The sequence below is a fragment of the Delphinus delphis genome, chromosome 10, assembly GCF_949987515.2.
Source record: "Delphinus delphis chromosome 10, mDelDel1.2, whole genome shotgun sequence".
NCBI lineage: Eukaryota > Metazoa > Chordata > Mammalia > Artiodactyla > Delphinidae > Delphinus > Delphinus delphis.
The window spans coordinates 69,584,824-69,601,145 of record NC_082692.2 but is presented as its reverse complement, the minus strand read 5'-3'; the positions used below and the strand labels follow the sequence as shown (position 1 = coordinate 69,601,145).

At 42.7% G+C, this 16,322-nt stretch overlaps 1 protein-coding gene across 1 annotated transcript in view; it reads right to left on the bottom strand.

The window, feature by feature from the left end:
* The window catches only part of CACNA2D3 (calcium voltage-gated channel auxiliary subunit alpha2delta 3), a 784,136-nt gene that overhangs the window by 624,296 nt on the left and 143,518 nt on the right, over window positions 1–16,322 (bottom strand). Inside the window, exon 3 of the mRNA XM_060022702.1 lies at window positions 2,876–2,992. Coding sequence (XP_059878685.1) covers window positions 2,876–2,992 — 117 coding nt within the window. The remainder of the gene's footprint in view (window positions 1–2,875; window positions 2,993–16,322) is intronic.

Genomic DNA, 16,322 nt, shown 5'->3' with positions numbered 1-16,322 from the left:
CTAGTGAATTCAATAAACATAGCTAAGGATTAGTAAGTCATCCTAACGTCCTAACGTCTCCAGGGAGCTGAGTGAGGAGAAGAGGTCCAATGGGCTTATTCAGCTTTTCTCACCAGCCTCACACCTTGGGGCAGAACTGAGATTCGGAACAGTTGTCTCTATTCCAGAGCCCATGTCTCACCCACCACGTGGGCCCCTGCCTCTGAGTGCCCAGGTCCAGGGTCTGCTGCTGATTAGAACTCTGCATGACGGTAGCATGATTCACAAGCCCCCATGAATTCCAGACAGCAGGCCTCCTTTTTTGTCAATTTCAGAGACAGAACCTAAGTATATTCATGTCCCTTTCTACTACAAAATTCTGTGATTCACGAAGAAATCCAATTTGGGATAATAATGGCATTTCCTTCTCTCAATTGACAATGTTGTTACTAGTATTTAAAACAAAACAAAACATTTGTATTCATTTTTTGAGGATTCAGGAAAATGTGCATTCACACACCACTCCTGCTGAAGGACTGCGGATTGGCATGACCTTATTTGGACAGAAATATTTTCATATGCATAAAGAGACTTAAAGATGGGTTCAGAGCCTCAGAACTGTCTCTGTGTTTGGGAATTCATCTTAAGGAAATCAGCATACACTGAAGGATGCGATGCTGAGGGCATGGAAGTGATGAAGGAAGTGGACTCTGGGGTCCCTGTGCCTGAGGTCCATCCCCCACTCCCCAGGTAAGCTCACGGAAGTGACTTAACTTCTGCTCTGAGTCTCCTCTTTTGTAAAATGAGGATAATAATAGTAACTTCCATCACAGGGCTGTTATCAGGATAAGGCCTATATATACTTCATGTATATGAAGTCCTTAGAGAAGCACCCAACACGTAGTGGGTGCTGTCTACTGATCTGCTGTTAACATACAAGAAGATTTACTTCAGCATTATTTATATCAAAGCTTACAAACAACTTAAATATCCAGATACAGAGGAATGTCAAATCAATTATGACACACGCACCCATAGACTGGAATGTTATGTAGCCATTTAAGAAAATCTCCAAACACAGTGACACAAGAAAATGCTCACACTATAATGGGATAAAGAAGTGAAAACAGCTGGATACAACAAAAGCAAACAGGCAATACTATTGCTAATTTGATAAAAGAAAAACACATACAAGGACATGCACAGAAGTGTAAAGAAAAAAGACTAGAAGGAAGAAAACAAGCGTTGGTTTCCTGCTGGGTGGTGGGACTTTTAGGTGATTTTTTTCTCTGTTTGATGCTTTTCAGTATATTGTAAAACTTCCAACAAAGGTGGTGTTCATTTTATAAACAGAAAATAGTAATTGTGTGGGGTTTTTCTTAAATTTTTATCTCAGGGTTCTCTGACTGTTAGATTCAAATGCCTACCATGCTGCCCTGTCTGTGAAGAATACCACTTGCTTCAAGGGAGTGATATAGAGACACACCAGAGGCCACGATGCAGCTCCCAGGAATGGCTGTCAGTGCAGTATTTCTGTGACAGATAAGAGCACTTTTTTTCTTTTAAGGCACTTCAGAGTTTCCACCAAGAAGTTTCATATTATTTAAATTAATAATCACAGTAACAGCAGAAGTTACTATTCACTGAGCACTGCTCACGTGCCAGGTTCTGTGCTAAATGGCTCAAAACCACAACTATGTTTGATCTTCACACTCCCTGTGAGAGTTTTCCGCACTTTAAAGATGAGGAAATCGAGGCTCATGAAGGCTGTTTTACAGAAGGTTGAAGTTTAGTAAGTGACAAAGGCAGATACTAAACCCAGGTTCAAGCTCATGCTATTACCTAAACTACAGCCCCTCCTTCCCTAAATCAAAACAGTAGAAAAATGTTTTAGAAACAAGAAAATGTGTGGGATTATAAGGTCTAAAGCAGAAATATCTTGCGGAAATTTGGTTTGGCCAATTAAGGATGAGAAAAACTAAAATAGGAAATGGACTTTTATAATAAAGTCATTCTGGAAATAATAAAACTGAAAGGTAAGTAAACTATACTTTAGAAATAAAGAACTCTTCAGATTGCAATTCTTTCCCATAATCCTGTGCCAATATGGTATTAACACAGGATATTGCAACATTCACATGTCCTAAATCAAGAATTCAGATGCCCTGTTTTGTCAGCAACAAGGAATAAAGTTGGAGGCCATCTTGGAAATCCAAAACGATGCACATGTGCACTGCAGTTCCGTTCTTCCTGCTACTATAAAATTTCACGAGTAATGGCCTATATGGGTAAAGAATCTAAACAAGAGTTGTGGATATATGTATATGTATAACTTATTCACTCTGCTGTACACCTGAAACTAAAACAACATTATAAATCAACTATACTCCAAAAAAAATTTTTTTTTTAATTTTCAGGGAGCTCTTGCCAGTCCAGATAAACATTATAATTACAGTAATATTCCAATAGAGGTAAAAAGAACTTCCAACTTCATCTAGACTCATTTATCCCATAGAAATTTTCAATTCCATATTTTGGCAAACATTGCTTAAATTTTTTTACAATTGCTTAGTTCAACCACAACGTACCCCTGAATGTACTTTGGCAATTAATGAATGCATTACACAGCCAGAGGCCATCCTCTGTGGATGTGCAATTAGGGACACCTCCACTGAAGGTATACAATCATAAGACGAAAACTGGCACCTAAATCCTACGTGAAGAAAGGGTAATTGTGCCCCTAGTAACTGCTTATCCTAGTTAACCAGACTTAAGAAAGTGTGTACATCATGGCTGAGTCAACTTTGATCTCTGAGAGTTGGGTTCATCAATGCCAGTTGCCTGCAGCTGCCTTTGTGTCTTCGGGCAGTACAGAGCAGAAACCAGAGGCACTTACCCGCACTGCTTCAGACTTCTTGTGAAACATCTCTTCCATGTTCTTTGCCAGCTTTTTCACCAGTTGGAGACCATCAATTTCTTCTATGGTAACGTCTTTCTCATACTCTTTGTATTTCTGGAAGGAGGGAGGACAACATTAACATGGCACACGATACCATAAAACATCATGCTTACAATGTCAGAGCACATTTACCTAAAAGGAATAAGTAAAAATAAAGTTATAATATGGCTGTCTCTGCTGGATTTGGGGAGATTGGACTGTATTTCAAAATTATTAAACCAACTAGAGAGAAATGTGAAAACTGGCTCTGGTTCTCTTGAAGCTTAGCTAGCACCCAGGAAAAAAATAAACCCTAAAGCAATTAAAGCACAGCATCTGGGCTTCCGTGGTGGCGCAGTGGTTGAGAGTCCGCCTGCCGATGCAGGGGACATGGGTTCGTGCACCCAGTCCGGGAAGATCCCACATGCCGCGGAGCAGCTGGGCCCGTGAGCCACGGCCGCTGAGCCTGCGCATCCGGAGCCTGTGCTCTGCAACAGGAGAGGCCACAACAGTGAGAGGCCCACATACCTCAAAAAAAAAAAAAGAAAAAAAAAAAAGCACAGCATCTTATAGACATTTTATAATGTTAAAGTCCTTGCTGTCAATTTTAGTAATTCAATTCAATTCATTTCAATTACTGAGGACTTCCTATATATCCTCAAGGAACTCACAAAAAGAAGCATGTATACTAAGTACAAACAACATTAAAACAGCAACAGTTCTTATATAAAAATAACCATTATATAAGATTTCATAATTTGTTAGTCTCCATAAGTGATTAATCTGACCCACAGTACACTCCAATTCTCAAAGACAACTTTTCATTTAAAACCTATCACATACCCTGGTAATTTATCTGTCTAAATCGGCAGTTCTCAAAGTGGCCCAAGAACCTCTGCAGGGTCCCTGAGACCCTTTCAAGGGTCCATGAGGTCCTCCTTTTTTCCAACAGCTTATATATATGAAGGCATGTCTTCTTACTTGATTTTAACAAGTCACAACAGATTGACCACAAAAAAAGGTATGAGAATCTACCTGTCTTCTCTTAAATCAACCCTTGAAAAGATTTGCAAAAAAGAAAAAAAAGCCACTCCTCTAATTTGTTTTTTAAAATATAGTTACTTTTAATAAAATATGTTATGTACAATGTTAACATGCAATGAGTTTTTATGTTTTGAATTTGTTAATTTTTAAATTAATGAATTCTTGGTTTTAATTTCAAATGTGGCAAATATTTATACATACAACTCACATAAGATCTTGGGAGTCCTCAATATTGTGTAAGTGTATGAAGGAATCCTAAAGCCAAAACGCTTGATATAACTAAACATTTAATTTTGTTCCTACTGGAAAGAAATATTGCTTATTAATTTAAAAAAGTTCCAAATGGAGCTCAAAATACTTTTAATGTTAAGAGGAATCCTTTACATTTATGTAGCTATGAAAAAGTCTGGAGAACTAAAAATATTGGGGGCCTTATATTTACCCTCATTTGGAGGGAAAACCTGAATCGGTTACTAACACCTCACCCCAAGCTCCTACTTGGGAAAAGCATAAGGCTCCACATGTTATCTGGGCTCTAGAGGCCTTGAGAGCAATTTGTGGAATGGAAGATATAACAACTTTTTAATGGCAGTTGTTTTTAATATAACAACTTTTTAAATTTTTAACATATAAATTTATATTTTCTCCCCATTTCCTCCACTTCTCCTTCAAATATATAAACCGGGAGGAGGCTCAGTCTTTCCTTGCCCCAAGGAAGGGAATGTGTGAGTCTGTGTGTGCGCGCACACGCATGTGTGTGTGACATAAAACGATTCCCTTCTTAGCTTAGATTTCCAAGTCCTTTGAGGCAATAACACTGGGTGTCCTAAAAGGACAAGATTAGAGTTTAAGGACAGAGGGAGTGACTCTAAGGAAACAAATGTAGAGAGAGGATTCTTTCAACCCCTAAGACTAAAATGAAATCCCTAGAGCCCGGAGGCATCTGGCCACAGAGAGCTCCCAGTACCCATTGGGCACTGGCAGAGCAGGACAGGAGGTCAGAAAAGCAGGAAGAGACACTTGGACTGGGCACTGGGGCCTCAAACCTGGATGTCAGGTGCAGGGCTTGGAGTTTCTCAGAATTAAAGTGATCCTGAAGAAATTTTTAAAAGTGCTATCCTGGAGCACCTGAGTCTGGACCAAAACAGACATCTGTTACATGGTTTAAAAGATGCTCAGAGAGGCTCTGCATGGTCCTATAATTGACCATGAGGCGGTTTTTTTGTTTTTTTTTTTTTTGTTTTTGCGGTATGCGGGCCTCTCACTGTTGTGGCCTCTCCCACTGCGGAGCACAGGCTCCGGACGCGCAGGCTCAGCGGCCGTGGCTCACGGGCCCAGCCGCTCCGCGGCATGTGGGATCTTCCCGGACCGGGGCACGAACCCGCTTCCCCTGCACTGGCAGGTGGACTCTCAACCACTGTGGCACCAGGGAAGCCCTGCACCATGAGTTTTAAGTGACATGCTTCTTCTCCCTGCTCCCTGAAAATGTCCATAAAAATCTTATGTGTTTATGTTGAGAGTCTTTCTCTTTCTTCTTCTAGCCTTCCCCTCCTCTTTGACAAGGTTGTCCTGGTTCCTCAAGGTGAGGAGGCTGCACCCTCCCTCCAAGCTCCCAGAGCATTCTGTGCTCATATCTCCTGGCATCACAGCTTGCATGGTCCAGGAGCTGAGGTCCTCATGGTCACCCGCCAGCCCACAGCAGACACTCACAGAACTTCTCTGGATGAAGCTTGTTGCAGAACAACTGCAATGCTACAGTACAAGGAAGATGCAAGTAAGGATGCAGCTGCACTGTCTGATGGTCCTGTAAGCGCGACCTCCCCACTCCTTGGGAGGTTGATGGGCTTGGCACAGGATGTGGGACTCCAGCCAGCCCAAGCCTGGCTCAGGCTAACAGTGTCCTCTGGTGTATGAATAAAACTTCAATAACAGTCACTGGAAACTTTCCCTAAGTTCAAATGCAAGCCAATGATCTCTTTGGAGCCAAAAATTCTGGGGGTTCTCTGCTGCCTGCCAGATGTGCTCCAAAAGCCAAGAACCAAGGCCAGCTTATACGCAAGGTTGATTCACTACCAAAAATACAAAGTTCAAGAAGTAAGTAAAACAAAACAAAGCTAATGTTAGTCTAATATTTACAGTCAGTGAAATAAATCTCTGTCTTAAGTAATTCTGAAACTAAAGGTGATCTAGAGGCTTAAGATAAAGAAAAAGAAAATGTATGTCACAATTAGCCTTTACCTAAATCTTTTGATCTTTATATTGGTCCTCATTATTCTGGTCATATCTATTATTTACATGTTTTTTTCTCCCAGTAGACTTCTAGAAGGGAATCAATTTATTCAACTCTGACTATCCACTGACTTCTCAATGAGACCTTCCCGCATCCTCTTTTCTTCCGAGTCTGCTCTGTGAAAAGGAGCCGCCGATTTTATGGAGGGCTGTGCGTCTCCCAGGCCTCCTTGTGCCTGGTGACCTAGCTAAGTAAGCTCAACACGAAGCTCTGTGCCAGGCCAAGGATTCTAGATCTGGGACAAACTCAGCAGTTCACTGGTTCTATTCCTCTTCCAGCCTCAGCCCTCTCCCTTTAGGACATGTGACAATGGGTCCTCTTTGCCAATGAGCCAAGCCTCATACTACTTTCTCACCACCCTGGGGAAGTTATCCCATAAGAAAAAAACACTCTGCTTTTCAAGATGTGTTAATGGCTGTTGGAATTGGGTCAGAACGACGTAATGTCTTACTCTTACCAGGAAACATTACTCTTTGCTAGAATCAAAGGATTTTGAAGAACAGAGAGAGTAACCAAGTTATAGTCATTAATCAATTGCAAACCCTTAGCGGCTTAGAATGGTGATATACACCAAAAGCATCAAAAACGTACCTACTGTAGGAAACCAAGCAATATGACCTCTAGCAACTGGATAGAGTAAGCTACAACGGTACAACAAGTTCTACACAGCCATCCCAAACTGTGCAAAAGAATGTAGGAAACTAGCATACAGAATGTTGCAATAGGTTACAGACAGTAATGGGTGATTAGTAATTTGTTTTAAATTACTAATCTGCCTACACGTACACACACACACACACACACACACACACACAAACATACACACAAACACACTGTGAGGACGGATGCCAAATGCTCACAGCTGGCTGTGCTACTGCAAATGATTTTTCTTCTTTCTGCTTACCTGTATTTTCTAATTTTTATAATGAACATACTTTTTTTTGGAAATTAGAAAATATAAGAGGTGTAGTTATATGTAGAATAGAATATGGGCACTTAATAACAAAGTTCTGTTGGGGAAATGTGGCCCAATTAGAATCTGTGTAGTTAAGCAGGATGTCTTCATTAGCAGAGCCTAAGGAAGTCAGCAAAATTAGTCCTCCGTGTGTCAAAGGCCCAGCACGGCGCCAGAAGCTTTTCACATATTAATTTGTTGAATCCTCACAGCTACCCCGGGGGGCACGTGTCATCCCCATGTTGCAGATAGGGAACTGAGGCACAGAGAGGTTTAGTCAGTTGTTTAAAGTCAAATGGTTAGAGAGTGAGTTTTAAACCTAGCGAGGTCTGACTTTGAATTGCTTGGTCTTTTGAACTTAGGGGGTAGGGAGTGAAGGACTGATAGTCTAAATATTTGTGAACTTGTTTCAGAGGGCCCATTTCACTGCCATCACAAGGCCTATTTCATTGATCTTGTAGCCAACAGTGGCTTGGACTCACCAAGAGCGAGTCAAATACCTAAAACAAGAGACATTGTCAGTTAACAAGGGCGGTTAACATCGTCAGTTAACAAGGGCAGCTGCTTACGAGGCTGCTCCAAGTGAGCAAAGGCCATGCGGCAGGGCACAATGGATGTCACAGGTGGGGACGCTATCCCTCCACTGGGCCTCTGAGGGTGCAAGCTTGGAGCCTGACCCCAGAGGAGCAGACGCAGCTCTTGACCCTTGAAAGCGGCCCAGGGGACTTAATTATATATTAATACCGTGGCTGTGTTTGGGCTACAAATCATCTGTTCTCCAAGGTACCAAGAACGACCTGGAGGCAAAATACCCCAAATTCCTCCTCCTCTGGGGTTTGCCTCCGCACACAGCTATGACAACAGTGAAGCTTTATTTTCTACAGCCTCAAGGACTGCTCTGGCAATTACTTTGTTTTGTGTAAAAACAGTAAAAAATAAAATAAAATAAAATAAAAAATAAAACAGGCATCCTTCAACTGGGATAAGGAATTCAGAAAGTATCAGCGGGTTTCTGCCAACACACAAAATGAAGGTAGTGGGGAAGACCAACATGGAAGAGACACTATGCCACCTGACTAAAGATTCAGACGGGTCTGGATTTGACCTCTGTCTCCAACACTCCATTTATTTGTTCCACAAATGTCTATTTCGTGTCTATGGTATGCCAGGCAGGGGACGAGGCACCAAGCACAACATGATAAGTAATGCAAAGTGGAAGAAAGCTCATGGTCTAATGATCTGATGAGTAAACTGGCAAAGAAGATACAACATCGTGGTAAGTACCCTGATGGGGTGGTCAAGGCAGTCACTCAATCTTGCTGGAACCCTACAGGATGATTAGGCTGGGAAGAGGGGAGTTGCAACAGGGGATGAGCAGAGGGAGCAGTAGGTATGGAGTTCAGGGCAAGAGGCTGCCTGGAGCTCAGGGAACTACTCCTGTTCCACTTCACTGGTGCATGGATGGCCAGGACGAGGGACTCTGGTGAGAGACGAGGCCATAAAAGTGACCAGGGCCAGGCCATCAAGGGTAGTGTGCTAGGATGAAGAGTTTGGACTTTATCCTGACTTGGGTAGGAGGCTGAGGGTGTGGAGACAGACAACAACCAGAGTCACTGAAGGATTTAAGAGGAGGAAGGACCCAGTGACCGGATTTGTGGTTTTGAAAAATCTCAGTGTGCAAAGTGGGAAGGAGGGACATAAAACTGGATGGAGACAAGGAATTGGGAGGCTGGGGTAGCCAGGACTTGGGAGACAGCACTGGAAAAAAGTTAGAAGAGTCAGAGAATGAGAGGTGGGCTCCCTGGGAGACATCAACAGGTCTGATGGTCAGACAGGGCAGCTGTTTGGGCTGGTTGGCCATGCCACTTTAAGGAAATTGCTTAACCTCCTGGGTCTCAGTGTCCTCGATCAGAATACCAGAGATAATGATGCCCATCTTCCAGGGCTGCTCTGGAGGGTTACTGGGAGGACGTCTCTGAAAGCTCCCAGCATAGTGCCCGCACAAAACAGGCCACTCTAAATCTTCGTGCTCCCCTGTTTTTCCCTCTTGGAATTTCTGCTACAGAGGATTCTAGTCCATTCTGTATTTTCATACCAATGCCTTCCTGAACCGAAGCTTTTAATGGAGCAGACAAATTCCAACAAGGTGGTTGATGATGCTGCTGTTCTTCACTCTGCCACCCCCGTACATCCTCTGGGCCTCCCCCTGGACTGGGGCAGTAGCTAGTGACACCTGAGTAACACAGCCTGTGGCTTTAGCCAAGACCAGGGTCGAGGCAGAACACAGCCCTTCACAAGAGAACCTCTCAGCATTCATGACACAGAAGGAAGGCAGCCTTAGAAACTTTTTATTCCCTCTGTCACAGAGGAACATCAGAAGCTTCCATTCCTTCTGTTAGCAGAATCAGCATTTGGCAAGAAAACTTGTGATAAGCCAAGAACATTTATCATTTGAGAAGGGAGACAGAGAAATGCATTATTTCTGTAGCATCTATTTTGCCAGATCATTTCACACAAACACCAGGAAGAGAAAAGCACTACCTCACTGTCAGAACACTTAATGTTGTTCATACCTTTGGGTCATTTTTTTCCTACGGGCTAACTGCATATCTAGAAGTCAGTCACCTGGAACAGTCCCCAGAGAGGGGGCTCCAGTCAGGAGGCTTCTGATCAATCACAATTAATTAGTACAGAAGCCCAACACAGAAGAGGTGCTCTGAGTGTGCTCGGCACCAGCAAAAAATACCCTCTTGCAGAGGATGGATGCAGGAGTACCATTAGCCAAAGAGCTGGAACATCTGAACATGGTCTCTTGGCCAAATTTTCTCATCACAAACTGAAACTACATCTCTAGAGTCAGTATAATTAAATCACTCGATGAGGATTGACAGAAGGTCCAGGGGAGGAGATGATAAAGCAAAGACCTGCTTGTCCCCAAGTGAGAATCTGGAGAGCTTGCCTCAAAGCCCACGACTTGAGAGAAACTGGCCTGCTTCCCCATCCCACCCCTAAGCCTCCAACACTTCCCTTAAAAGCCCCTGACCCCGTTTCCCAGTAAACCCTATTACTAGGAAAGCAACCCATACAGGCTAAGCCCAGAACCCTTAAAGGTGGCTTGTTACATAAAAGTGGAAGATGCCTCATGTTCCTACCTTAAGATTCAATTTTTGGTCTTATTCTCATTCCTTCAAGTTCTGAAATAGCCACAGTACCAGAGGTAAAATCATTAAACCAACTACTGAAGTAAGGATCACACCAAAACAAAAAAGGAACCTAAACTGAAATCACTGCTATTTTCATTCATTTAACAAGTATTTACAAACTGCCTACCATGTGTAGGTAGGTGGGGGGAACAATGACAAATATACATGTTCCCTTGGGATATAAGGAGGCTAATTTTTTGGTTCTTTTTATTAAAAATAAATAATAAATAAGTTGGAGCAGAGCCACACGGGTTATTTCAATTGAAACCTGAGCCCTGATATCCCACACAGCCGTTCTGTGTGTGTCTCCTCCCAGGGTCACACCTGTCTGCAGTGCAGGTATGTCACTTCTGCCAGATGTGGGAGAGTGTTGTGTGTCTTCTACTAAGTGCAGAACAGTCTATAAAGCACAGACATATATTTCTCCCTGAGTAGGGAGGGGTGAGTAGCAGGATATTTGGGCAACCCAAACTGATTTGTAAACAATGAAAAATTGGCCAGGAACAAGAATGACAGGATGGTCAGCAGGTAGGAAGAGGGTCCCAGGGAGGAATGTAAAACAATGAATTAGCCATGGGTTGTAGAAAAGGAGATGACTGTATAGCATATATAATTCCCTGCCTCCTGGGAGATGAAATTTACAAAGTACCCTATCAGTGTAATGAGACAGTCATGAGCCATCACAAGGTGGTTGGTCAACAGAGGCAGGACATCTATGGTCAAGGCTTGATGAACAGTGGGAACAGGGTGAGGTGGGGGAGGTGGGGGACGGGGGAGAGTGGGAAGGGTAGTCTCTTTAGATTGCATGTAAGCTCATCATATGTCCCTCCAGTGGGGAGAAAGTGATGCAGTTCCTGTTCTGTCTCCTCTGTCTTATTTGTAGCAAAGGGGACTGACAATGATCAGATGGGTGGGAAAGCATCTGCATGGATTTTGCTGGCATGCTATTGATTTGCAGCCTGGTGGCAGCATCCTGCTTGGCTTAGAATCACTGGCCAGGATTCAAGTCTGAGGAAAATCAACAATGTGCATCCCACTTGCTAGGCCATTTGGTGTGGTGCTAAGACCAAGGACTCTCCATTCAGATGTACTAAATTCAAGTCCTAGCAATGTGACAAGTTGCTCAATCTCCATCGGCCTCCTTTCCTTCAATAGTAGAGTGGGTTATACCAGACCTCCTACTGTTCCCAGGATGATCAAATGAGGTCAAGTGTGTAAAGTCCCTGGCAGCACGCTGGACACAGAGTAAAGCACTCAAAAAATGTTGACGATGATGGCAGAAGTGGTAACACATGCCAACATTTGTTCTATAAGTTCTGAAAAAGGAAATTCTCTTGCCTCAACAAGAAAAAGCTCTCAGCCAAGGTCATAACCTAACAGATGAACTACCTCTGAATGTTGCTGTGGGCAATGGCATTTTTCAAATATATTCCCAAGGCACTGAGGGGGTCTTCAACAGTAACTCTGTGGGGATGGCTCCCTTCTGGCAGAAACTGGATGCTAGAAGTCTGTATGTGTATAAGGGTGGATGACAGTTTTCAGATATGTTACTAAAGATGTTGCAATAAAAACTAATCATCTACAATTTCTGGATTCTCTCCTTATAGGCAGTGTCATTTTTTTATTATGACATAAATGTATTTAGTATTCCTCTCCAATCAATTATCGCATGTGAAAGTGTCACTTCAAAATACAACACTCCAAAGCAATTATGTTTCCAAGTAAATATATTTCTAAATCCTTTAAGCTGATGTTAGAAACACTTCTTCTTAACCATAACAACAACAAACCTAGCTGAATTCATGGAACTCTAGGTCACAGAAGAATATTTTTCTATTCGAAAATGGAAAATGCCATTTTGTACAAATCATTCTGTTTCACAGAGATATTCCAATCAAGTGCCTCCAGGGTCAAAACAAAACCCCACCCATTATTAATGCAGTGCTCTTCCAGATCTAGTTAAGTCTAAGGAACATCCTTGAAGAATGCAGTTTTTCTCTGTCAAAGCCATCAGAACAAGAGATAATTTGCATAAGAATTAGAGACCCTGTTTAGGAATGACAGAAGAGAGAGGAGGACAGGGCACTAAATTACAACCAAAGAATAAGCAGAGAGGAGGCAGGGAGCAGCTGGACTCTGACTTCTGCAGGGCTGCGGCAAATGTGGACCACTTGAGGAATCTGGAATATCACCTACAGGCAGTTCTTGTTCTGTGGGGTGAGAAGCATGGGAATGAACCACCATTGAAGACAGTAGTTTTCCTCAGCACGTTTTTTAAGAACTTCCACCTTGAGTGGGGTGGTGGGGGTGGGGTGGGGAGAGTTGTCAGGGGAAGGAGTGGTGTGGTCTAAATTACTTCTTAAGGTGCTTTTTGATACTCACCTCAAGAAAGCATTATCACAAGAAGTATTGGGGTCCCCAGCCCCAGTGCCCCTGGAGCCTTTGTTCCCAGCGAGCTATGTGGAATGCCCTACTAAATCAAGAGTTCCAGAGAGACTGCTCTTCAGAGCAGTGGTGGTCTCTGACAGATTTCTACTACTTTCAGATTGTCAGGTCCTGAATTAAAAGATGGATATCTCTCCTCTCCCTGTTTTACAGTCTATACTCTTTTTGTTTTTTAAGTCCAAATAAGTCTCATAAGCTTTTACTGTTTCACATAGTCAACTGGACAAATGCACTGATAAATTTTAACTCTGTGGTGATAAAACTGAGTGTGAATGCTGCATTAGATTCCTGTTTTATACAAGGGAAATTAAGTCAGAGGCAAGCTACTAAACCTGCTGTTGATACAACCATCTTTGCCCTAGCATGGCAGTGTAACATACTGCTTCAAAATTGGGAAATTCATCTGTCTACTGAACAAAATCAAATGGTCTCAATACTTATTAAAAAAAAACTCCAGTTCCTGGATATTTTCTGGATTACTGCATGGGGATCTGAGGTTCTGAAATATGAATATTTATGCTGTACATACATCCTCACAACACGAAAAGCCAAAATAATTATTACAGGACCATGTGTGTTAGAGAAGACAAATCTCATTGTATGCATTTATGAGTGTGTTTTACGTATGCCAACAAATTTAACTACAGCCAAACTGCAAATAATAAGCCATTACTTTACAAAGCCTGGACTATTTGTATAGATTATTTCTTGCGGCTTACTTTTTTCAAACACATTTTTCTGATGTTCCAATTTAAAATAATTCATTCTTCCTACTCCCCAAGGATCAGCGGGAACAATAAGAACAACAATAATCATTTATTATTAATAATAGCAACCAGCATTTATTACTTACTTTGGGTCACGTAGATATTGTTTCCCCCCATTTTACAGGTTAGGGAACTGAGGCACAGAGAAATAAGATAACTTACTTAGCTAAGGCTGGACCACTAGTAAGTGGTTGTATTAATTCAAGAGACACTAGCTACTATAATAAAAAATATCCCAAAACCTCAATGGCTTAACACAATAGAGGTTTACTTCTTGTTCATGTAACCCTCCCATGAGGGGGTTCTTTGTTGCCAGTCTTTCACATAGTGATTCAGGGACCCAGGATCCTTCCACCAGGCACTAGAGTCTTTTGCATTCAGCCAGGAGATGCAGGGGGAAGGGATGGAGAAGATACACTTGCTTCTTGAACTCCTTAGCCTGGAAGTGACATGCATCAGCTCTGTTCACATTCCACTGGTAGTAACCAGCCACCCAGCCCAACCCAAAGTAAGAGGGCCCTGGAAATAGAACAGGTGGCTGGGGAGCCATTTCCAGGCTCTAAGTCAACACTGTGGAAATGGGAACTTAAATCATCAGGGGTGTGTTAGCTGTCTGGATTTGAATCCAGGCAGCATGGCCCCAGAGTCCATGCTTGTAACCACCACACTTTAAACACTTGATATAAACTGTTGCTAGATGAAACCTCAGATTAAAACTTGGCTGGTAACCATCTGCATGATGGACACTTTAGAGCTGGTGCAAACAAGTCACAATCCACCCAACCACTTGTATGTGTAATTATGGTCAGGTGCCGATGGTAAAGGCCAAGATCTTGCAACACAGAAAGGAACACATTATAAACAATTCTTAGACATTTTGTCCAATTTCTTTAATCCCAGCTCAAATAAAACTGCTTTTTCAATAACATCAATGACCTTCTTTAGCATAGGATATTTGTTGCCCAGGCGCCACAAAGTTAATTGGCTTAACTAAAGTCTTTTTAATTCTATATCTGAGATGTCCTGGAAATCGAAGGCAATCAATGAATAAGTCTGGAAGACCGTAACAAGCTTACAGTTAATACTATTTGCAGCTGCTCAAGTGGTTTCTGTACTTACAGAGCCAAAAGCTGGAAATGAGTGTTATGACCCTGCATCTGAATGAATCTTTAACTCCATCAACTCCAGACTAACTCCATCAACTACAAACTGAATACAGAGATGCCTATTTACGGCACAGCTAAACCCTAGCTTTTCTTTGGTGAGCGTAGAGAACCATGGTGAGATGGTGCTTAATAGTTACCAACCCACCCTCCCTCCTGTTGAAAGGAAGAGATAAAGACTAGGTCTCCCTTCTCGTGTCTAAAGCTTCCTCTGTAAAAAGATTCTGGTATAGAATTCCCTGTTGCTGATATCAGAGACTAAGAAAAATGATCCAGAGCATCAGCATCCTTCACAGAAATACTGCCTTCCTTCCACCTGTCCACAGGTGCTTGAGGAATTTGCAGCAGGTGACCCCCTCCCATTTCACCCGCCATCAAGAAAAGTGCAGACATTATACAGGGCCTCCCCTATGCCGAGATGCAAAAACATAAATCTGAGCCCTCTAAAAATTTAAATGTCACCAACTTCAGAATCAAATGATTTTCTGACATCCTTCACAAAGCCCAGCACACAGGACTTTTCCCCAATATCTTTAAAGTCAGTGTTAGAATCCAAAAGGAACTTAGGAATAATCCATCTCAGAAGCCATAATTCAAACACCTCCAGAGGCCAGATGGGTCATATCAGGCAACAGACTCGGGCCAGTCTGGGCCCTGCAGCAAACAGCAGAGCTTCTGTCTCATCCTAAATGGTGGCCACTTTTTAGCTTCTGCTGATCTCTGTAGGGCGAGGGGCACACTGTGGTTACCCAATCTTCCATTTGTTAAGAGAAGCCAGAAATCTATGTTTTTCTGTGAAATCTCCCACTGAGTCCATTTCTTTGAACACTCTGGGGCCCAGATACAAAATGTCTCTAAACATCTTCCTCCTCATTCATCTTCACATGAGGAGCCTGAGACAGAATAACATGGGCTCACATCTCCCACAGGGCAGTGATGTGCTGGACAGCGTGTGGATGGCTTCTGGCATCTACCGCTAATCCTTGAAGCAGGAACTGCTATGAGCACCACTGAGTCTAAGGCATCTAGTGGGCAGCAGCCAGCCCAGGCCAATAAGGGACAGATGCCCACCTGGATCACCAAGGTCCCAGACAGTGGAGAAAGAGCCCGGGTCCTTTTCACCATTTGGGGTTCCCTGGCCATGCAGGGGCTCAGGACCTGAGGCTGCCCTCCCCTAGAGACCCCCATGTATGACCAAAAGCACTTTGATTCCTCATGCACTGGGGGTTGCTAGGCATGGAAAAAAGACCCTGAAGTCGAGGAATCTATAGGCATGTTGAGAGAAGCCCACACATTACTCTTGAAATGGGGACTCTTCTACAGCACTTTGAAGAATTCTGGAGTCCTAGGATATGTTAACTAATGTTCTGCTCTCTCGCTCTCTCTCTCACTCTCTCTCTTTCTCTCTCTCACACACACACACACACACACACACACACAATCATTATGCTACCAATATTTTTTCTCCTAGAATGTATTTAGGAAAAAAGAAGGAAATTAATCAATACATCCACCTTATTATTACTATACGATGGTAT